At 34.5% G+C, this 22,976-nt stretch overlaps 4 protein-coding genes across 4 annotated transcripts in view; 2 read left to right on the plus strand and 2 right to left on the minus strand.

Moving 5' to 3' along the window:
• The window catches only part of LOC144842895 (large ribosomal subunit protein uL2), a 174,235-nt gene that overhangs the window by 114,641 nt on the left and 36,618 nt on the right, over positions 1-22,976 (plus strand). The gene's annotated exons all lie outside the window — the stretch shown is intronic.
• On the plus strand, positions 1,973-3,686 carry LOC144842531 (neutral cholesterol ester hydrolase 1-like). The gene is made up of 3 exons (XM_078698980.1): positions 1,973-2,099; positions 2,420-2,483; positions 2,876-3,686. The coding sequence occupies exons 1-3, from the start codon at positions 1,973-1,975 to the stop codon at positions 3,684-3,686; spliced, it is 1,002 nt and encodes a 333-aa protein (XP_078555106.1).
• LOC144842532 (bcl-2-related ovarian killer protein-like) lies at positions 3,905-6,580 on the minus strand. The gene is made up of 4 exons (XM_078698981.1): positions 6,564-6,580; positions 5,700-5,869; positions 4,941-5,395; positions 3,905-4,084 (listed from the first exon to the last, which is right to left on the minus strand). The coding sequence occupies exons 1-4, from the start codon at positions 6,578-6,580 to the stop codon at positions 3,983-3,985; spliced, it is 744 nt and encodes a 247-aa protein (XP_078555107.1). The 3' UTR covers positions 3,905-3,982.
• On the minus strand, positions 7,018-14,521 carry LOC144841986 (nondiscriminating glutamyl-tRNA synthetase EARS2, mitochondrial-like). The gene is made up of 16 exons (XM_078698311.1): positions 14,405-14,521; positions 13,523-13,806; positions 13,128-13,200; positions 12,841-12,878; positions 12,650-12,697; positions 12,303-12,473; positions 12,039-12,119; positions 11,779-11,871; positions 11,532-11,626; positions 11,092-11,146; positions 10,682-10,786; positions 10,021-10,181; positions 9,376-9,442; positions 8,716-8,815; positions 8,149-8,306; positions 7,018-7,789 (listed from the first exon to the last, which is right to left on the minus strand). Exons 2-16 carry the CDS (start codon positions 13,790-13,792, stop codon positions 7,688-7,690), a joined length of 1,617 nt encoding a protein of 538 aa, XP_078554437.1. The 5' UTR covers positions 13,793-13,806; positions 14,405-14,521; the 3' UTR covers positions 7,018-7,687.

Here is a 22,976-nt window from a genome sequence, read left to right on the forward strand (position 1 = left end):
CATGAATATTCATTAGTCATATCCATATAGTGTGACGTAAGAATTGAGCTAACTATCAATTCGCAATGCAAACGCTTTCTGTGGCGCCGTCTGTGTAGTCGAGTGGATTACTTTACACGTCAATGTATGGGGTTCGAATCCCATGAGCAATTTCTTTTTACTTTATAGTGAGAGATAGAGATTATTTAGAGAGTTATATTTAGGAAGTAGTTCGGTTATCTTTCACAAAAAGGATCCCCAACTTATGTAGGAAAAAAAACAGAATTGAACAATGGGAAACACGTGAGGACAATAGGAAGGTTTCGCAACGCTACGGATACTGTACTCCTCAACTCAATGAAATCAAATTGCAAAAGATAACATAATTATATTGAATCAACAGTTATCTGTATTTATACAAATTGTCTAACAAAAATCGTACGATTTAAAATTTGAATATATGTTTTAAATTAACAGTGGCGTAACGCAGATACCTGAAGCCCCTGGTTTAGGAATCCTAAGTGGCCCTCCAACGCTGGAGGCCTCGGGCGTTTTTAGCTTTTTCGACATATTCTTGAATTGATTTTTCCTCTTGGCATTGCTAAGGGGCCCCCATAAGCTCCGGTGCCCCTGGGTTGAGCTAGTGAGCACTCATAGCCGTTACGCCACTGTATATGTTACTTTTTTTTAAATTAGTATTACTAAAGCTAACAATAATCATAAAATTGTTGTATTTTTGTTATATTTTGTTGTTTTTTTTACAAATGGGAAATCGTAAGAAAACGTTATCAACTATGATCAAACAGAATTATCTATGTATAGATAAAATCGTTTTAAAACTAAGCGTGGTCAGTGTAGTATGTACACACACACGTAGGACACCATGAAGGCGTTACAAGCACTTATAATCACGGCTGGGGTCGTCTTAGCATTTTACTTCTATACTCCTCTACCAAACCAACTTGAGAATCCCTGGGTATTCAGAGTCGGTCGATGTGTATTTACAATGATACACAATTTTGTAAGCGTAATTTTATTTATTTACTATTTATTTAGATTTTATTTATATACTATTATCTCAGAGGTGGCCTGGTTTACTGAATGGAGAGGGTAAATACACTTTTCATGACGTCAGATAAACTGATAAAATGGGCGATTATGATTAAAGTCCATTTTCTTTTTTTTAAGACGAAACGATTTGTAATGGAAAATATTTTCTTCTAGTTAGAATGTACTTCTCTGCGCTTTTTATTTGTTTTTTAATTCAATTTGTGTAAAATCGCATAAATATAACATTGTATGCATGCATAGGCCTACAGTTTAAATCTACATTCACACGGCGCTGTTTTATACTTGCTTGATACTTGCTTGATGTTATTGGGTCGGTTAACAAGCTAAATATAGCTTATATGACCCTTCCTGTCTTCTTGTAACCAAAACTATCATAATATAGATGCTTAGGGCTCCGTGTGTACGCACAAGTGTTTATAAGCGTGAAAAAGTAAACTTGCAGTCAAGAGACTTCCAATGATCATTGAGGAGTGACTTGAATTGATTTAAATTTGAAGCTTTTACAACATTAGATGGTAAGCTATTCCACGAGTCCACGAGTTTTGTTAAATGGAAAACCATTAACAAAAAAATAATTTAACTTCGTCTTCGGTTCTGTGAAAAGAAACAAGTGTGCATGTCAATGTATAGCTAGGGCCACGACGGTCTTAAGCTCTGTCTAAAGTCAAACTTTATGCGACAACAAAAAAATGTGATGTATTCATATATGGACTGCCATATTTGGGCATATCACTACCATATTTGGGCACATCACACTAGTTTGATAGTGTAGACAGAGCTTTATACTGACGCATTGTCTGAAACAACATGAATTGTTCACGTATAGATGTATTTCGATGCGAACTATTTTTACGGCACGAATACGCATCGCATAACGAACAGTGTTCCGCTGCCACCAAAGAACTATAACAAATCTGCAATGATGGTCACTTACACAAAGTTTGATGGGGTTCATGTCCAGTTGTTCCAACCAATACTCCATGACAATGATGAAAAGTTAGCAGCTGTTATATATTTCCATGGTGGAGGTTTCGTTACGGGAGATTCAGGTAGGCCATTATTTTACATCACAAATGTGTTGGTTTGGTTCCAATGGTTTTGGAGGTGGGGGTGGGGGTGGGTGGCTACACAAAGAGTCTGGACTCTTTGTGTAGTCCCCTCCAAAACCATATAAACAGGTGCTAAAATCCAGGATATTATTATTATTAAATAGGCCTACACCGAAATATCTCTTATTCGGAGGCCACAGTACACCTCAATAATATTAATAGTTGTTCTGAGTGGAATCGAGTTATAGTGCATAAACCAATTCACTACGATAACTAAATGTAAAACATTAGTAAATCTTGTTTTCGTCTTCTTGTTACAGATATAATGTTTGCAAGTTCTAGGCGCATCTGCGAAGAGTTGAATGTTATGGTAGCATCTGTAAAGTGAGATTTTCTCTTAAAAAATAATAGTTATAATACTATGAACACATTTGCCATTTTACTAGGGTGATTTTCAGATGTGATTTTATACGCCCAGCAGACAGTAGAGTAGTCGGCGCGTCATGATTACGGTAAAGCGTGGTTCCTACTAGAACGCAACGCAGCGACGTCGACGCAAAGTACTGTAGTTCGTAATCACAAGTTGGAACCGACGACGCAATAGTGCTGCAAACATCCCATGTTTGATTTCACGCAGGCGGGAGAAACACAATTAATGGAAGGGCATTTTCTTCGTTGCGTAGGTTGCGTTACGTCGCGTATCTAGTAAGAACCAAGTTTTTATTCGAAATTCGAACACGTTATTATATCGCAATTTCTTTTTTGTTTTGTTTCAGCTATCGGTTAGCACCGCAGCACAAGTTTCCAGCGGCGTTTGAAGATGCATTGAAGGCAACAAAATGGCTTCTTGTGAACGCGAATCAGTATAACGTCGACCCTAACAAAGTAGCGGTGTTGGGGGATAGCTCGGGAGGATCGCTAAGCGCAGCTGTCAGTCAATTCATAAAAGATGACCCCAATGTTCCGAATCTTTTATTCCAGGCTCTGATTTACCCCATCACGCAGCAAATCGATGTCAATTTACCGAGTGCTCAGCAATACCAGGCCATAATTGGTAGTGATCGTGGGTTATGTCGACATTCGCATCATGATATTGCCATATACACAACACTATACGCATTTGGAGAGTTCAGAAAAGACTTTTACGAAGCGGTCAAAACGAATAACTTGACGTCACGTGAATTTAGGGAGACGTCACATCTGATGCAGTACGTTGATCATGACGTCATCCTGAATTCTACTTTTCAAACAGAGTATTACACAAAACCTTCGATGGAATCAGACAATCCCGAACTTTGGAATGATATAAAAGATGTTTTATTAGACGTCCGTATGTCGCCGTTGCTAAGAGAAGACATGGGAGGTCTACCCCCGGCTTGGATAGCTACTTGTGAGTTTGACCCTTACCGGGATGACGGCATACTATACGCCAACAGGCTGGCAAATGCTGGGGTGCAAGTCAATTCAATACACTATGAAGGAGGTTTCCACGGCGTCTGGATGCCAGTTTTCAATTTAGACGTTTACCAAAAAATGTTGAAAGACTTCATAATTTATGCTCATGAACAAATAAATCTTACACAGTAAATATTCTTTCTTTTTTACATCACCTTAAACACTTCAGTGTCAATCAAGGACTTACGATCAAGTTGGAAAAGCTCTCGAAAAAATCCGTAAAAGCAGCAGCTGATATAAACTATTTAAAAAATTGCAAAATGTTCGGCGTCAGTATTTCCAAAATGTAAAATAAATAAATAAATATAAATGAAATTGTCTTCTGTTATACTATTGTATACGGAAAAATGTAATTGGTGGCCCTTCGTGTTATCATTTTGTGACGACTGGTTGGTTCTAGGTATCTTGGTGGCGTATGTGAGTGTCCATCAGTAAAATGCAAGAAACAGAGCGAATACACACACCAATACTAATACTATACATATGACATCATTCTGATGAGAATTTCGAAAATGGCGATGAAAATCCACCTACAAGACAATAAAATATCAACTTAAAAAACATAACCAAATATTAGAAAATACTTAGATTAAATTTGAATCCATGTTACTTTTGTGGTAGTCTTAAGATTGGTTCCCACTAGGACGCAACGCAATGTAAGCAGTTCGAATAATCCATCGCTTTGATTGGTCAACGAACTCACTTACGTTGCGTTACATCCTTGTGTTGCGTCTTTAAGCGTGGTTCCCACTAGAACGCAACGCGGTGACGTATTGACGTGATGTATTGCGTAATCACAAGTGGGAACCGACGATGCAACAGTGCTGCAAAAATCGCAGATTTGATTTCACGCAGGCGATCGAGGGCAAACACAATTATTGGAAGGGCATTTTCTTACGTTGCGTAGGTTGCGTTACGTTGCGTAGGTTGCGTTACGTTGCGTCGCTAGTGGGAACCAAGCTTTAGTGTGAACCAAACATTATTAAGGCATCCGCTTGTCATTGGTCAACACACTTTTTTTTGTACATAATGTGTGTTGAATGTTGTCTGGCATGTATGTACCGAACATTAAAATGGTTACCAAACTGACAAGCACTCGCTTCTTTTGGTATACTGTTAAATATTGTAAATGTAATTGTGAATAAATGTGCATATGAACGTGAAAAATAAAATTCTTCTAATTCTCATTCATTGGGATTTGTATTTGTTTTCTGGTTGACAGTTTTTAGTCGCGTGGACGCGACTCTATAGTTCACTATGTCGGTCGGTCTGTCTGTCGGTCTGTCTGTCGGTCCGGCATCACTATGCATTGTAGCACGCGACTTAATGGCTGTTGGCCTTGTTTAATTTTGAATTCAAGAAAGACAATGGAGTGATTCCACTTACCCATCCTCCGTGTTGTGCGATCCACTTTGCTAGCTTCTTATCAATGAACTGCGTTAGCACCTGCACAATCTCATTGATAGCTACTCCATTACCGTGTCGTAAACATTCTTGCGATAATGACGCCGCTATGCAGAACATTGCCAACATTTTTGGCCAAGATATTCCGTATCTAAATAACTCGTTTAATATCGGAACGAGGATACCTTCCAGAGATGTTTCTGTTGTTATTGTGATATTCAACTGTTTGGAAACGTCTTTGAACAGGCCTGGATAACAGTTGATGAGTTCAGTACCAACTCGCTTGAGTTGGCGCGAAGCATCTGTGGAGGGGACAGGCAACCTATCAGGGTACATCAATCCGTCCTTCCGTAGGCGATCTTTTATAAACTCTCGGCTTAGCACTTTACCATAGTTTACGATTTCAAGATGAGAAGACACTAAAGGGAGACCGGTAACTGTTTAAGAATTAAAAAAAAGGTTATTGGCCAGAAGTTTGCTTTTGAGTGATTGACCAATCACAAGCAAAGGATTATTCGAACTGTCGCTTGTGATTGGTCAACTCTTTTGAGTTGGATCTCTATAGTGCATGGTACATTTTTGAACAAATTTCGCAATAAAAGTTTAGTGAATTTAGGCATAGCGTCATGGTAATTTTAAAAATTGCTTAAGACCAATTACAGTAATTTAAAATGTTGAACGGAAAAATTTATGAGAAATATAGGCCTACGTTAACAAATAATCAAAAAGAAATTAAAGTACCAGTAAATATGGCCCAAATTATCCACTTGATCGATGAGTCGAGCCATGACACAAGTTGTCGTTTTTTCGCCAAACATTTACCAAATAAGGTATTTGTCTTGCGTTTCAAATCATTCTCTAGATGAGCACGTATTATTATAAACGCCGGTCGACGTTGTAGTTTGGTTTTCCTGTTTGATTTTAAAAAAACATATGGAGAATGGTAAATTATGTATGAATATTTTATACAAACAGGCGCATAATAAACGTAATTTATCATCTGGCAATTGTCAATTCGCACAGTAGGCCTAACTCGTAAACAATAGCCTACAGAACCTATAGGCCTATTATTAAGCTTGGTTCTCACTAGAGACGCAACACGAGGACGTAACGCACGTAAAGCTTGGTTCCCACTAGCGACGCAACGCAATCTACGCAACGTAAGGAAATGCCCTTCTAATAATTGTGTTGGCCCCCGCCTGCGTGAAATCAAACCTGCGATGTTTGCAGCACTATTGCGTCGTCGGTTCCCACTTGTGATTACGCAATACAACACTTTGCGTCGATACGTCGCTGCGTTGCGTTCTAGTGGGAACCACGCTTAAGTGATTTGACCAATCACAAGCGATGAATATTCAAACTTTCGCTTGTCATTGGTCAAATCGCCTGCGTTGCGTCTACGTTCTTGCGTTGCGTCTCTAGTGGGAACCAAGCTTTGGTAATTACAAAATTACCCACAGATTACTGTAGCCAAATTAACTGATATACAAACAACTAGCAGGTAGGTAGGCCTAGACAATTGATAGCAAACGCAGTGAATATGGTGATTTACCATGACAGCTTAATACAGTTTTAAAAATGACAAATAATATTTGCTATACTCACCATCCATACACCTGCATTATGCACGTTTAAAATGCGTCAAATAAGGCCACAATCGCGTGTACAACTAGGCGAACTAACGCAAAGTAACACTCCTAAACGCGTTTTATATAACTATAAACAACATTAAAGGTATACACTGTATTTTCAAATACTGCTTTCAAATCTCCTACCAACATAATTCTTATGTTATTATTACTCGTTTATTAATGTCGATTAGGAAGTGGTAGTTACTGGTGGGAAAGCCCAGGTGTTTCAAAGTAAATAACTTATAAATATTTAATTACTCTTCAGCTAAATAAACAACGCAGTAAATGGTGTAGAGGAATGCAGATCACAGCTAGTGTAATGAAATACAATACTGTACACAATATTAATAATAATTAATAATTAGGGAAATATACATTTAAAAAAAATGCAATCAAATAAAACACATGTGTGTTTTAATTTTGTTGTGTATTTTATTCATGATAAAACAAAATTTATTCAAATAGTCATTCTTTAGTTTATATAATTATTCAGTTTAAAGATGTATTGTCAAAAACATAAAAAATGAAGATTAATTTAAATAAGGTCATATGGCTGCATTCGCGTGCTCAAGTTAGTGTTTACTGAGCAACCGACCGACATAGTGAGCTGTAGAGTCGCATTACACGCGACAAAAAATACTTTGAATAGGCCATTTCACAGTTTCAATAAAATGAATCGCTTCTGTAGGGAAAAAAATGTAATGGAATCCATTATCCATTAAAAGCGTATCCAGTTACGTCTATTTTGTGAACTTTCAGTCTTTTGGTACTAAAATAGTGTTCAGCATTTGTATATAACAATAATAATAATATCCTGGATTCATAAAGCACCTAATATTGTGAAACCCATAAGTGCTGTACATATTATTAATATTACCCCTGTCATTTTTTGCATCAAACACGTATGGACACATACTCCCATAATGCAGCTAGAAATCAGATGTGTCTTGACCTTACTAGGTACCCATTTGTACACCTGGGTGAAGAGTATTTAGGATCCTCCAGTGGCTTACATACGGTAACGCCCAATTTCCAGTGACATAAATGGAATCAAGTCTTTCTCAGGTCGCCACCCATGGAAAGTTATCATAATAACACTCATTTGTCTTTTGCTTTCAACAAATTGAGAGCGGTTTCAAGTCTTTTTATACTCTCTTCCTTTCCAAGTAATGCTAACATTTCTTTAACACTTGGTCCTTCCTAAAAAAGACGTAAAAAAAAATGTCCATCTAAAAGTGTGAACATAGTACAATATTCATACTGTATAAATACTGTATACATATTGTATAAATACTGTACAAATTATATGCATTAGGCTATATTGCTATTTGGTCATGGCTAATATCAGTGGCGTAATGCATAGGGCAAACGCCCAACGCTGGGTAGTTGCAATGGACTGCTCATGCTCTGGGGCCCCTTAAGCTCTGAGGCACCTGGGTTTAGCTAGTGAGCGCTCATAGCCGTTACGCCACTATAAACTATTATTATCAGTCTGGGTCTATACAGTATAAACTACACATATTCGAGAATTATTTTTATTTAGAATAAGTTTATTTTACCTTCTTTCCACTTAGCGCCAATCTTAAAGTTTTCCAAAACACTGCAGATTTCACATTGCGAATTTGTGAGGTAACTGACGTCAAAAGTTGATATATCTCATCTTGTTCAAAGACTTCACACCTCTCAAGTTCTTTTATAACCAAGCTAAGAATTTCCTCTGAAAGGAAAAGGGGACACGGTCTTGTGAAAAAAAATCATGGGAAATATACGCGATAACATTACAGCCAACCCCTATTTAGGGGACACTAATATTCAATTCCACTCCTATTCAAGGAACACCCCTATTATTCTTTATTCTGGGGGATACCACTATAAAGGTCAATTTATGTAATGTGAGTGGTAATGGTAAGCAGAAAACTGCGTACCTTGTCCCACATAGAATCTGTATCTATCCTGAACGGAACCACCCGCGTTATGTGGTCAAAAGGAATAACATACTGTAGGTTCTATATTTTTATTATCGTTACTGCTCATCTGTGTAAATAGGCCTTTAAGGAGACATTTTGCTGGGTCTTAATACTCTACTGTATATTAAGTTTATATTTTTAGAATATAAAAAAGCTTACCAGTGATTTCAGAAGAATTATTAAAATGATCTTGGGACAATTTTGGTTCAATCCATAAATACTCATATTCTAGCAAATCTTCTAATTTGTTAATGTGATTCTGAAAATCCAAATGAATATATTAAGCTCTGTCTACACTATAGAACTAGTTTGACAAAAAAGTGTGATGTGCCCAAATATGGTAGTGATATGACATCATCATGTCTATATTTGGGCACATCACATTTTTTTGTCGCATAATGTTTGATTGCTTTACACAGTGAAATGAACAATTTGAGTAGCATCCTATGTCCTATTTTTTTTTTGCTATACTTTCCAAACTAATAAGGTTCTGAATGTTAATGTAATCCGATATGCAAGGATTATTTCAGAATTAAATATGTCATCCCTCACTAAATGCGTTTTTTGTCTATTTCTTTGTATGTGAATTTTAGTGAGAAGTTGAATAAATAAAATGAACTGTTTATTTTACATATACAGTAATAGAACAAGGCCATATACATGGCTGCAGTCGCGTGCACAAATTTGAGTTAGTGTTTACCGACCGACCGTCATAGTGAGCTGTAAAGTCGCGTTTGTACGCAACTAAAAATGCAGAATTCTATATTTTGGTTCATATAGTAAACCTGGGCCAGGGTCTATGTAATGCATTGTACCTACCTTTCGTAATTGAAGTACTTTTAACACAAAATCGTGATTGACATTCAGATGTTGGTGTGTAGATAATCTATGAAATAAATCAATACACACTTGACAAGTCTAAAGTTCTGTCTACACTAATAAACTTATTGACAAAAAAAGTGTGATGTGCCCAAATATGGTAGTGATATTTTCTTAAATATGGTAGTGATATGACATCATTATGTCCATATATGGGCACATTTTATTTGTCACATAAAGTTTGATAGTGTAGACAGCTTAATATAGTTATGTTTTTTTTATCCCAATAAAATCCCAATGATTTTCTCTTTTCCAAGTCTGTGTACCAGGGTTATGGGTTTGATTCTTCCATATATTACTCAAGGTTTTATTAAGGGTATCAGACATAGCAACTCCATTCCCTAAAGCTCTGTCTACACTATCAAACTATATGTGACAAAAAAATGTGATGTGCCCATATATGGACACGATGACATCATATCACACACATATTTTGTCAAACAAGTTTGATTGTGTAGAAAGAGCTTAAGTGTCATATTTTATATGAATATCATTTCTATTATGATCTATATAAAGTTCTTAAATCTTATAGTATAGAAAAAGTAAAAACCTTGAAAACATTTTTTAAAACAATTTCTTACGAACCTTTTGCCTAGCTTGTTTTGAATAGCAAAAGCTAGTTCAGTGGTTAGTTTATGTTTTTGTTTATCATCTGTTAAATTCCTACATATATGACTTCGGTTGATTCTGTCTAGCTGCTCCATGTCAAGGGTCGCGGAATGTGTGCTAACTTTATCTATACAAAACTAAATAAAAGAAATAAAATAAGCTGCTACGAAAAAAACTAACAAAATGACTTAAAGATGTATTGTCCCTAAATGAAAAATAAAGATTAATAAAAGAAAAAAAATATAGGCTATAGGCCATTTTGCAGTTTTAATGAAGTTAATCACTTCCATAGGAGAAAAAATTGTTTTTACTTTAAAAAAGAAAAAATAAACGGTTAAATTCAACCAAAAACCCATTGATTTCCAGTCATTTTGACTATTTCTTTTAATTTTTTTTAATCCAATTTATAATCAAACTGAATATTAAAATGTGACATTAAAATGGCATATTCAACAAACACATTAAGACAAATTATTTTTTTAGGGGGAATCTTTAATTCCTAAACTTTCAAATCAATTAAAAATATAAAAATAAAATTGAGTTGTTATCTTGGACTACATGCATTATTCGATGTTAGGCCCAGTGGGCTTGTTTTTTAGTATATGGTACAACAATAAGTATAGTATGTATATATTACCTGTTGAACAAGTTCATTTAAATTCTTAATACTTTTATTATCCTCATATCCTGAACCACAGAATGTTATGAAATTCAACAAAGCTTCTGGTAAATAGCCTGAATCCTATAAAAAAAATATAAATAAATAATTATAACAGCGACTTTTATATTTTTGCTAATTTTCCTCTTTTTTGCCAATTTCCCAAATCCTCCCACCCAAACACTTTTTTGGTCATTTAGTCTAATCATCTAAGTACATAAATTGTTGTATGGTTAAGCTAGAAATGCAATAGTACCGCCAATCGTTAAAATGGGGTGAAATAATGAATGGCATATGAAAATATGGAAACACTCTTTAAGGCCAATTTAGACAAAAGATGTGGAGCGGACGGGCGGTTTCCCCTCAGGATAGATACAGATTAAACTTACCTTAAACTTCTCAACAAATATATCTCCTTGTCGTTTTGACAACTTACTTCCATCCCTGTAACAGATAAAAGACACAATTAGAAACAATTTTAAGACCCACTCTCTTGTTATGTTCAGATATCAAGTATAAAAGACATTGCGCTCGGATTCGGTCAGGCGTCCATATCGCAAGAAGCTTTCATATCTAGCGCAAAATCAGTTATCCGATGTCAACCAAGGTAATTCATGCCCACTGTTGATTGATCAATAGAAAAAAATCATACGATTTCAGGAAACAAATAGATTCTTAATCCATCGCTACGAATTCGGAGCCCGAATTCAAATCGCACAATTTTTATGTGAACAATCCTATGCTTTACTAATGAACCCATTTTTCATGATATATTTTTTTTTATTCAAAATCGAATCCGGGTGCAGTGTGAAAGCAGCTTTAGTCTTACTTGTTCATAACAAGTGGCAAATGAGCAAATGTTGGTGGTGTCCAATTGAAGGCTTTATAGAGAAGTAAATGCTTAGGTGTTGAAGTTAACCATTCCTGAAAAATATAAATGTACAAGTCAATGTGGTTTATGTTACATTGCATTATACTGGGACACTTTGATAGATGACATTACTATAAATATGGTAATAAAAGAGCACTATATAAATGTGGTAATATTGTGTTTGAATAAGTTAGAAAGAGCTTACCATACCACGTAGGACATGAGTGATTTTCATCATGTGATCATCTACCACATTAGCAAAATGATATGTGGGATACCTATCAGACTTGATCAAAACCTAAAATATAAATTCAAAATAAATGAAAAATTACGATTTGAAACAAGAACCTAGTTAACCACCAATTAATTTTTATTTTATTATTATCATTTTTTTTGGTAATTTTTTTTGACAAAAACATATTTATAAATTTTTTTCTTTAAAAAATAAATGGTTTTACTACTTACTGGATCACCCTCTACGGTGTGAATTTCATGTTTTGTTTTTCCATACACAAGATCCTGAAATGACTCTACATCTTCAGGTAGCTACTGAAAAAAATTACATACATTTTGGGAAAAATAATAAATTAAATTCAGGTTTACTTCAATTCAGAATATATGGGCACATTCCATGTTTTGTCGCATAAAGTTTGATAGTGTAGACAGAGCTTAACACAGCCTTTATCTACTAAATTGTTACTATTGGATATAATCCAGTGAAAAGCCTACCTTAAACCTGACAACATACGTTTCTCCAGCTTCCATCTTCTGTTTAATCTGATCTGCTGTAAGTGCGTTGCATCGATTGTCATAGCGAGGAACCTGCCTATTTTTTAAAGCTTCTTTTCTCAATAGATTCAGTCGTTGTGGTGTGCAGAAACATCGATAGGCTGAACCATTCTAGTTGAGGTAATAAAGTTATTTTATCAAACGTAAATTGAATAGTTACTAAACTTCTCATCCATTTCATGTTAAATGTTGAGATGATTTTACTTTAGACTAAAACTTTTGTTTATAAATGCCTTCCTAGATTTTATTTTATATTTTATTAGATTTATGTAAGGGTTAGAACAAACCTTTAAAAGTATATTGATTTTCTCATCGTAGATTTCAAGCCTTTGCGACTGAAAATCAAAGAGAAAAGTTAATAATATAATATAAAGAGTAAAAACAATAATGATTACTTTAGTACACAGTGAATTGCGCAAACCTAATTTTAATGTTGACCTACAAATATATAAAATATAATAAATAAAATGTATGTCACCTGTGTATAAGGTCCATAGGAACCCCCAATAGATGGCCCTAAAAATACAACAAAATATACATAAATTATTTCATTACATGACACATACATCACAAATAGCAGTGGAGGATTTTGAATAGGGACGGGGAGGACAGGGTCTAAATAAAGTGCTGGCCTTCTTTTGCATTGTAATGTTAAAATTTAGGGGGAGGGGGGGGGGGGCGGGCTGACTGTGCTCCACCTTGGTGCCGCCTATGAACTGTATTACAATGAGTGGTGGGTGTCTACAGTTTTCTCACTTGACTTACCCTCATCTGGCAATAAACCTGTCCAAGTCAGTATCTGCTTGATGTTCTCTTCAGCCTCTTCCATTAATCTTGCCTAGCAAACATAAAACAGAAGTTAAATTTCAAAACATACAATATACAACAAGACAGTTTGCATGGATTACTAAAGATTATAGGTGCAGTACACACCACCTAATTACAGACAGTACAGTAGTTATAATATTCATTATTTCTAGTAATATGTACGGGAAGCCACATGTACTTCTGGTATCTTCTGGAGAACCAGAAAAAAATGGTGAGATGAAAAAAAAACACAAACCAAAAAACATTGTTTTAAATTAAAACAAACAAATTTAAAATGAAAAATTGTTTTCTTAATCTTAGTATAGCAATTCTTCTTGGCTTTATTTACGCACCTGATCTGTATCTTCAATTCTCAAGATAAATTTTCCACCACAAGATTTTGCGTAGATGTAATTATAGAGTGCGGTACGTAAGCCTCCAAGGTGCATCATACCTGTCGGACTTGGAGCGAATCGTACTCGCACTGGCGTCTGATGCGTACATAAATTGGTTGATGTAGCATAGCATCGCAATGTGGACTTGTAGCATCGTTTATGTAAGCGATTCAGCAGTAACCTAGGAGCTGACGAGTAGATGCTACATCCCGCATACACTGTAATCATACTTGACCTTTGACCTAATGATGATTAGATTTTTTACAAAAAATGTTATGTATATGTTATGCAGTTTAAACAAATTGAATGTCAATAGTTGATTCAAAGGATGCAAAAAAATACTGTAATATGCACACATCATATGCATGTACGGTATTATTAATACAGCAAAAGAAATTTTTAATACAATAATTTCTTCACGATTTCAAAAAATTCTCAAGGAAATTAAAATTGCATTTTTAAAAATATTGCACAATCTTAAATTGTACAGTGCGAGAAAAAAATGTGTGAAAAAAATCTTGTGATCGAACAAATCGTAGCATCGATATTGGCTTCACCCGATATATTGGAGGCTAGGCTAGTGATAGGTTTAAATAAAACAGCTAAACTAGACTAGGCTAGGTCTACTCTTTTAGTAGAGGGCCTATTAAAGTATAATATTACTAGCCTACTTCTACTAGTCTACCTTGTCCTTGGGCTTAGTTAGACGCGACTACTACTAGGTATAGCCTAGGCCTACTACTAGCCCTAGCCTAGCTAGTATAGTACTATATAGGCTAGGTTAGTAGGCGCGCCTACCTAGCTAGGCCCCTACTAGAGATAGTGTTAAAGATACCCTACCTACTCTAGGCCAGCCTTGCCTATGCAGGCCAGGTTCTAGCCTAGCCCTGGACAACGGATGAGCGCCTGGTTCAATATATTTTATGGGATCAGGTGCCGTTTTCGGCCACCTCGACTTATATGGACTATACCATTATTATGATAGGGGTATGGTGTATTATGTTTTATGTAGAGAAGGGTGTCTATTGAATGGGAAGACAATACAATTGTTCTGTTATGTAACCTACAGTACAAACTACAAGGAACAATACAAAACATCAAAAACTAGCAATGCATGTACTTTTTATAAGGCATGTTATTATTAGGTACTGTGTTAGGGAATGCCAAGATTTTGTAACAATATTACTAATTATTACTAATAATTTTATAGACAAATTTAATTAAGAACCATCTACTAACTGGATAAAGCCATTTAGGAAAAATAATAAACAAGTTGATCATAACGAGTGGTTTTCAAAGGCCCAATGCAAAACAACAGGATTATGTAAGATGTTATTAATAACGAACTAGAATTTAATTCGTCACTTTGACGAATTATAGGTGATCATTTTTATCATTTTACTGAAATTAATTTTTTTTTAAACATGCACGTACGTTAACATACGATCGGAAAATGTTGATGTATGCCATCCTATTATATGCTTATAGTGCTGAGTTGTGCCTATATGCCATATACAATATGTACAGTATATACTGTATATCTATATACAGTGTAGCATAGGTGAAATTACGGGACACACATGTTCTAATTTTTTGGCATGATGACGTTATCAAACTAAACTTTAAGATGACAATTTTGAAAGATAATTAATTGAGCAAAAAAATATAAGATTTGGAAAAAAATTTGGCACGTAGAAGCGCTGTGCGCGCTCTTTGAATTGTGTATAACTTTGACGAAAAATATGAAAAAACTACTTTTTCACTTCAACTGGCCATATGTTAACGTCACACCATCCGATAGGCTTAATTTTTATATGAATTAATATCTACATTTCATCAGCTTTCATAATAAATTATAATCATCAAGGTAACCTTCAATTCTGAAGAGCTGTAAGATATTCAAATTTACTGCGAAGGTGAAATTACACGGCCTACGTTATTCAAGTTTTTACGCGTGATGACGTCATCAAAATGAAGATAGTGTCAACTCATGATAAAGATTACTGAAATTAATTTTTTTTTAAACATGCACGTACGTTAACATACGATCGGAAAATGTTGATGTATGCCATCCTATTTTATGCTTATAGTGCTGAGTTGTGCCTATATGCCATATACAATATGTACAGTATATACTGTATATCTATATACAGTGTAGCATAGGTGAAATTACGGGACACACATGTTCTAATTTTTTGGCATGATGACGTTATCAAACTAAACTTTAAGATGACAATTTTGAAAGATAATTAATTGAGCAAAAAAATATAAGATTTGGAAAAAAATTTGGCACGTAGAAGCGCTGTGCGCGCTCTTTGAATTGTGTATAACTTTGACGAAAAATATGAAAAAACTACTTTTTCACTTCAACTGGCCATATGTTAACGTCACACCATCCGATAGGCTTAATTTTTATATGAATTAATATCTACATTTCATCAGCTTTCATAATAAATTATAATCATCAAGGTAACCTTCAATTCTGAAGAGCTGTAAGATATTCAAATTTACTGCGAAGGTGAAATTACACGGCCTACGTTATTCAAGTTTTTACGCGTGATGACGTCATCAAAATGAAGATAGTGTCAACTCATGATAAAGATAATTAATTAAGCAAGCACATACTGAAAGTTGTGCGAAATTCGAGCACACATAACCAAGATGCGCTCTGTTGAATGTGATAATCTACACAAAAAGATAACAAATCCTAATTTTTAAATTCAAGTGGCCATTTGATGACGTCAAAACATTTTGTACGTAAAATGTGTACATGAATTCATATCTACAACTCAATGGCTTCCAGAATAAGTTAAAAAAATCGGGGGTCATCTTGCATTCTGAAGAATTATTTTCATTTTAAAAAAGACCTATTTTTCACCATTTTCAGAACTTTTGTAAAATTAATGTGCGCATTTTGTCATTTTTAACGTGCTCGTATAGCGTTATTTTAAGTCGGAACTGACTCAAATTTGGTGAATGTACTAAGGATGGTGAGTAGAATGAGATTTGTAAAAGAAATTCATATTTTTTACGCTTTTTAAGTATCGCGCGCGCAAAAACGCATTTTTGCGCAGTAATTTTTTGAAACACGCAAATGGCCTAATTCATGCTCTAAATTGATCAAAACTTAATTTTGAGCGTTTTAAATTTTTAACGCGCGATATCACGCGCATGAACCTACGTGCGCGTGCGTTTTTATTTGCTATTATTTTTACCCTTGATCTGAAGTTTACGTGTAGTGAATTTTATTAATATGTGATAATGAATTGTGGAGATATGATTGATAATGTGATTTCGCAAAATGGCGTATAAATGTCGTCACGGATGAGTGATCACGCTGGAAAGCTTATTAGGATTAAGTTATATTATTTGAAAGATATTCTGAAATTTTTGTAATCATTGACAATAAACTTTTTGAGATAATTGTTACACAAAATAGTGTACAGAAACAATAAAAAGAAAAAAAATAACTAGATCTTAACTCGTCACTTGAGGACGAGTTTGGTTATCCGCCCGCAACAAACGTATCTTGCGCATTCAAGTACTTTTCAATCATGACTTTTCCAAAAAGTAGCCTATTCGAAAATAAAACTCCCTTTCAGTGTAATAAGCAAATAAATCCTTTTATTTAATTATTTTCCCGTGACGGGATTCGATCCCGGTACCTCTGATACCAAAGTCGGTTGCACTACACATCGAGCCATATGAACACCTGCTGAAGAAAATCCGTAGAACAATTACTCGTTCATTCGGTATGTCGTGAACCCCTCGATGCAAGTTGATTATTACCTATCAAACTAAATCATAATTTTTACTATAATGAAATCTTCACACATTTTAAACAGTAACATATTATGAAAGTTCATACTTTCAAGTTTTATATATTAAAATGTGAAGTAAAAAGATAAACGTTATGTTTATTGTTTTGCTCTTTGAAAATGTTAGTGTTTGTTTGATGATCAAAATTTCAAAAATTATATTTAATATGCACATAATTTAGCCATCAAACACGTTTTAGCATTCAAGACTATAATAAATCAGACCTATGATTCATACACTGCAAGAAAATAAAATAAAAAATGGGGGTAACCTTGCATTCTGATGAACTGTATCGTTTTTAAAAGTAGACATATTTTGCAACATTTTCACAATTATTAGACATTTTACGTGCGCAACCAGTCATGTTTAACGTGCTCGTGTAACGCCATTTCCAGTTGAATAGTGAATAAAATAACGCAAAATTGTTAACTGAAGTTTGAAAAACACAGTCTATGCAAAATAAAGGCTCATACGCGTTCCCTGCGCCGTGCGCGCGTGAAAACGTGCGCATCTGGTGGGAATTTTTTAAACGCTTAAAATGACCTGAAACGTGCGCTAATTTAATCAGAAAATGATTTGAAGCATTTTAAAATTTCAAACGCCGTTTACGCGCGCACTTTCTAATGTTACAAAATTCGGTAGCGATGAAACAGTTTACAATATATGTGAAGCAACCGTGGCTGAAAATTTCGTTAAAAAATATTTATTTGTTTCAAAGTTATGATCAATTTAAGAATTTCAGAAATTCGCGCGTAACTTACGCTACGTGGCTCTGACAGCGTCCAAAAGCTTCGCAGTACAACTTCAGTTAAATGTCTAAATGTTTAGAAAGTTACAAAATGTTATGTTAACACGTTGCAGAGAAACAGCGTGCACAAAATCTGAGAAAGAAAGAAGAATAATAAAAAAAAGTAACACTACAATTCCAAGGGCTTATCCGCTTGAGGCGGATAACCAACTAGATCTTAACTCGTCACTTGAGGACGAGTTTGGTTATCCGCCTGCAACAAACGTATCTTGCGCATTCAAGTACTTTTCAATCATGACTTTTCCAAAAAGTAGCCTATTCGAAAATAAAACTTCCTTTCAGTGTAAAAAGCAAATAAATCCTTTATTTAATTATTTTCCCGTGACGGGATTCGATCCCGGTACCTTTGATACCAAAGTCGGTTGCACTAACACATCGAGCCATATGAGCACCTGCTGAAGAAAATCCGAAGAACAATTACTCGTTCATTCGGTATGTCGTGAACCCCTCGATGCAAGTTGATTATTACCTATCAAACTAAATCATAATTTTTACTATGATGAAATCTTCACACATTTTAAACAGTAACATATTATGAAAGTTCATACTTTCAAGTTTTATATATTAAAATGTGAAGTAAAAAGATAAACGTTATGTTTATTGTTTTGCTCTTTGAAAATGTTAGTGTTTGTTTGATGATCAAAATTTCAAAAATTATATTTAATATGCACATAATGTAGCCATCAAACACGTTTTAGCATTCAAGACTATAATAAATCAGACCTATGATTCATACACTGCAAGAAAATAAAATAAAAAATGGGGGTAACCTTGCATTCTGATGAACTGTATCGTTTTTAAAAGTAGACATATTTTGCAACATTTTCACAATTATTAGACATTTTACGTGCGCAACCAGTCATGTTTAACGTGCTCGTGGAACGCCATTTCCAGTTGAATAGTGAATAAAATAAGGCAAAATTGTTAACTGAAGTTTGAAAAACACAGTCTATGCAAAATAAAGGCTCATACGCGTTCCCTGCGCCGTGCGCGCGTGAAAATGTGCGCATCTGGTGGGAATTTTTTAAACGCTTAAAATGACCTGAAACGTGCGCTAATTTAATCAGAAAATGATTTGAAGCATTTTAAAATTTCAAACGCCGTTTACGCGCGCACTTTCTAATGTTACAAAATTCGGTAGTGATAAAACAGTTTACAATTGATGTGAAGCAACCGTGGCTGAAAATTTCGTTAAAAAATATTTATTTGTTTCCAAGTTATGATCAATTTAAGAATTTCAGAAATTCGCGCGTAACTTACGCTACGTGGCTCTGACAGCGTCCAAAAGCTTCGCAGTACAACTTCAGTTAAATGTCTAAATGTTTACAAAGTTACAACATGTTATGTTAACACGTTGCAGAGAAAAGCTGAACACAACAAGTGGCGGAAATATGGAAGAATAATAAAAAAAAGAAACACTACAATTCCAAGGGCTTATCCGCTTGAGGCGGATAACCAATAAAGATTTTATACAATAACAATAGGTGATCATTTTATTCTAAATGATCACCTAATAATAACTAGAATTTAATTCGTCACTTTGACGAATTATAGGTGATCATTTTTATCATTTTACTGAAATTAATTTTTTTTAAACATGCACGTACGTTAACATACGATCGGAAAATGTTGATGTATGCCATCCTATTATATGCTTATAGTGCTGAGTTGTGCCTATATGCCATATACAATATGTACAGTATATACTGTATATCTATATACAGTGTAGCATAGGTGAAATTACGGGACACACATTTCTAATTTTTTGGCATGATGACGTTATTAAACTAAACTTTAAGATGACAATTTCGAAAGATAATTAATTGAGCAAAAAAATATAAGATTTGGAAAAAAAATTGGAACGTAGAAGTTCTGTGCGCGCTCTTTGAATTGTGTATAACTTTGACGAAAAATATGAAAAAACTACTTTTTCACTTCAACTGGCCATATGTTAACGTCACAACATCCGATAGGCTTAATTTTTATATGAATTAATATCTACATTTCATCAGCTTTCATAATAAATTATAATCATCAAGGTAACCTTCAATTCTGAAGAGCTGTAAGATATTCAAATTTACTGCGAAGGTGAAATTACACGGCCTACGTTATTCAAGTTTTTACGCATGATGACGTCATTAAAATGAAGATAGTGTCAACTCATGATAAAGATAATTAATTAAGCAAGCACATACTGAAAGTTGTGCGAAATTCGAGCACACATAACCAAGATGCGCTCTGTTGAATGTGATAATCTACACAAAAAGATAACAAATCCTAATTTTTAAATTCAAGTGGCCATTTGATGACGTCAAAACATTTTGTACGTAAAATGTGTACATGAATTCATATCTACAACTCAATGGCTTCCAGAATAAGTTAAAAAAATCGGGGGTCATCTTGCATTCTGAAGAATTATTTTCATTTTAAAAAAGACCTATTTTTCACCATTTTCAGAACTTTTGTAAAATTAATGTGCGCATTTTGTCATTTTTAACGTGCTCGTATAGCGTTATTTTAAGTCGGAACTGACTCAAATTTGGTGAATGTACTAAGGATGGTGAGTAGAATGAGATTTGTAAAAAAAATTCATATTTTTTACGCTTTTTAAGTATCGCGCGCACAAAAACGCATTTTTGCGCAGTAATTTTTTGAAACACGCAAATGGCCTAATTCATGCTCTAAATTGATCAAAACTTAATTTTGAGCGTTTTAAATTTTTAACGCGCGATATCACGTGCATGAACCTACGTGCGCGTGCGTTTTTATTTGCTAATATTTTTACCCTTGATCTGAAGTTTACGTGTAGTGAATTTCATTAATATGTGATAATGAATTATGGAGATATGATTGATAATGTGATTTCGCAAAATGGCGTATAAATGTCGTCACGGATGAGTGATCACGCTGAAAAGCTTATTAGGATTAAGTTATATTATTTGAAAGATATTCTGAAATTTTTGTCATCATTGACATTAAACTTTTTGAGATAATTGTTACACAAAATAGTGTACAGAAACAATAAAAAGAAAAAAAACTAGACATGTAACTCGTCACTTTGACGAGTTTGGTTATCCGCCGCGCAAGTGGTGCAACATTAACATTAAGGGGATAGGTTGAGGACAAAAGGAAGTGTTCACGTATGACCTGAACTGAAGAATATGATATGTTGTTATTGCTGAATTTTATTATTTAGATTCATATATAGTATACACAGTATAATCTGTATCCATATCACATACAGTGTAGAATAGGTGAAATTACGGGACCCGCTATTTATTGCAATTTTTAACATGTTGACGGTTTTAAAATGAAACGCGAAGGTAGCAATTTCGGAAGAAAATTATCTCAGCAACAACATATTAACGTGTAGAAGAAATTTGAATACGTGAAATATTGATGCGCGCTCTTTTAAATGTAATGAATTATGACGCAAAAGATAAAAATACGACCTTTTTTATTTAACTGGCCATATGATGACGTCACAACATCGATTGGCAAAATTTTTACATGATTTCGTATCTACAATCAAATAGCTTCCAGAAAACGTTTTAATCGTGATTATCACATTTTATTCTTACGAGCTATAACAGATTAAAATTTACTGTAAAGATGAAATTAATGCCACACGTAATTTAAATTTTTAGGAATGATGACGTCATAGAAATTAAAATATTTTTAATTCATGCAAAAGATAGTTGATTGACCTAGACAATATCAAAATCGGGGTGAAAATGGAAAACGAATAAGTGGAGATGCGCTCTATTCAATGTGATGAGCTATGACGAAAGATACAAAAATCCTAAATTTTATATTCGTGTGGCCATACGATGACGTCACAATGTCCGGTTAGCCATATTATTACCTGATCCGATATCTACAACTCATCAACTTCCAGAATATGTCATCCACAAAAAGTTGACCGTGTAGTTTAGAAATTACGACTGTTTAAAAAAAGGCATATTTTTAACGGATTTTTGAACTTTTTCATCAAAAACGCGCGCAAATTGTCCAATTTGACGTGCTTGTATGACGTAACTTTAAGTCGAAATTGTTTAAAATTTGGTAAAATTACTAGAAAGGGTTGGAAAAACATAAATCACGCGAAAAAAATATGTTTTCAATGCTACGTGCACACCGCACACGTAAAAATTTGCGCACGCGTGGGAATTTTTTACATGCTTAAAACGACATGAAACGCGTAGAAAGTTGATTAGAAATGAATTTTGCGCATTTTGAAATTTTAAATGCGCGTGCGCGCGTAACTTTGTGTAAAACACGTAATTTTTTTTCAACAGAAAGTTAGCGCATGATATAAATTAAACTTTTGGAAAGTTTCAATTTGAAATGTTATTTGGTTTTCGACCTATGTTAAATACGAGGAAATCGTTAAATCACGCGTAAGTCACGTTGCGCAATTGTAAACGTCATGAAAAGCTTCGCAGCACATCTTCATGTGCATGACGATATGTTGAGAAAGTTACAAAATGTTATGTTTGCAAGTTTTAGAGAAAAGCGTTCCACAAAAATCATACAGAAAGAAAGAAGCCAAACTAGACATGAAACTCGTCACTTTGACGAGTTAGTTATCCGCACGACAAACGCCACGTGCACGTCATACGTTAGAATTTTGCACCCAGAAAAAGATTATGGCATTATGACCTGATCTGAAGAATATGATATGTTGTTAGTGCTGAATTCTGTCAATTTTGTGTCATATAGTATATACAGTATAAACGGTATAATCTGTATACATATTACATACAGTGTAGAATAGGTGAAATT

This window comes from Antedon bifida, chromosome 5 (genome assembly GCF_963402885.1).
Source record: "Antedon bifida chromosome 5, ecAntBifi1.1, whole genome shotgun sequence".
NCBI lineage: Eukaryota > Metazoa > Echinodermata > Crinoidea > Comatulida > Antedonidae > Antedon > Antedon bifida.

What these genes read in the sequence shown, in the direction of transcription:
- LOC144841986 (XM_078698311.1), bottom strand. Translation starts at nt 13,792, where the DNA reads ATGATTACAGTGTATGCGGGATGTAGCATCTACTCGTCAGCTCCTAGG. An exon ending in TAAATGAACTTGTTCAACAG is followed by an intron (nt 10,182 to 10,681) that starts GTAATATATACA and finishes TCTTTTATTTAG; the next exon opens with TTTTGTATAGATAAAGTTAG. An exon ending in AAGTACTTCAATTACGAAAG is followed by an intron (nt 8,816 to 9,375) that starts GTAGGTACAATG and finishes TTGGATTTTCAG; the next exon opens with AATCACATTAACAAATTAGA.
- LOC144842531 (XM_078698980.1), top strand. Translation starts at nt 1,973, where the DNA reads ATGGTCACTTACACAAAGTTTGATGGGGTTCATGTCCAGTTGTTCCAA. An exon ending in TTTCGTTACGGGAGATTCAG is followed by an intron (nt 2,100 to 2,419) that starts GTAGGCCATTAT and finishes TTCTTGTTACAG; the next exon opens with ATATAATGTTTGCAAGTTCT. An exon ending in GTTATGGTAGCATCTGTAAA is followed by an intron (nt 2,484 to 2,875) that starts GTGAGATTTTCT and finishes GTTTTGTTTCAG; the next exon opens with CTATCGGTTAGCACCGCAGC.
- LOC144842532 (XM_078698981.1), bottom strand. An exon ending in AATTTGGGCCATATTTACTG is followed by an intron (nt 5,396 to 5,699) that starts GTACTTTAATTT and finishes ATTCTTAAACAG; the next exon opens with TTACCGGTCTCCCTTTAGTG. An exon ending in TCGCACAACACGGAGGATGG is followed by an intron (nt 4,085 to 4,940) that starts GTAAGTGGAATC and finishes ATTGTCTTGTAG; the next exon opens with GTGGATTTTCATCGCCATTT.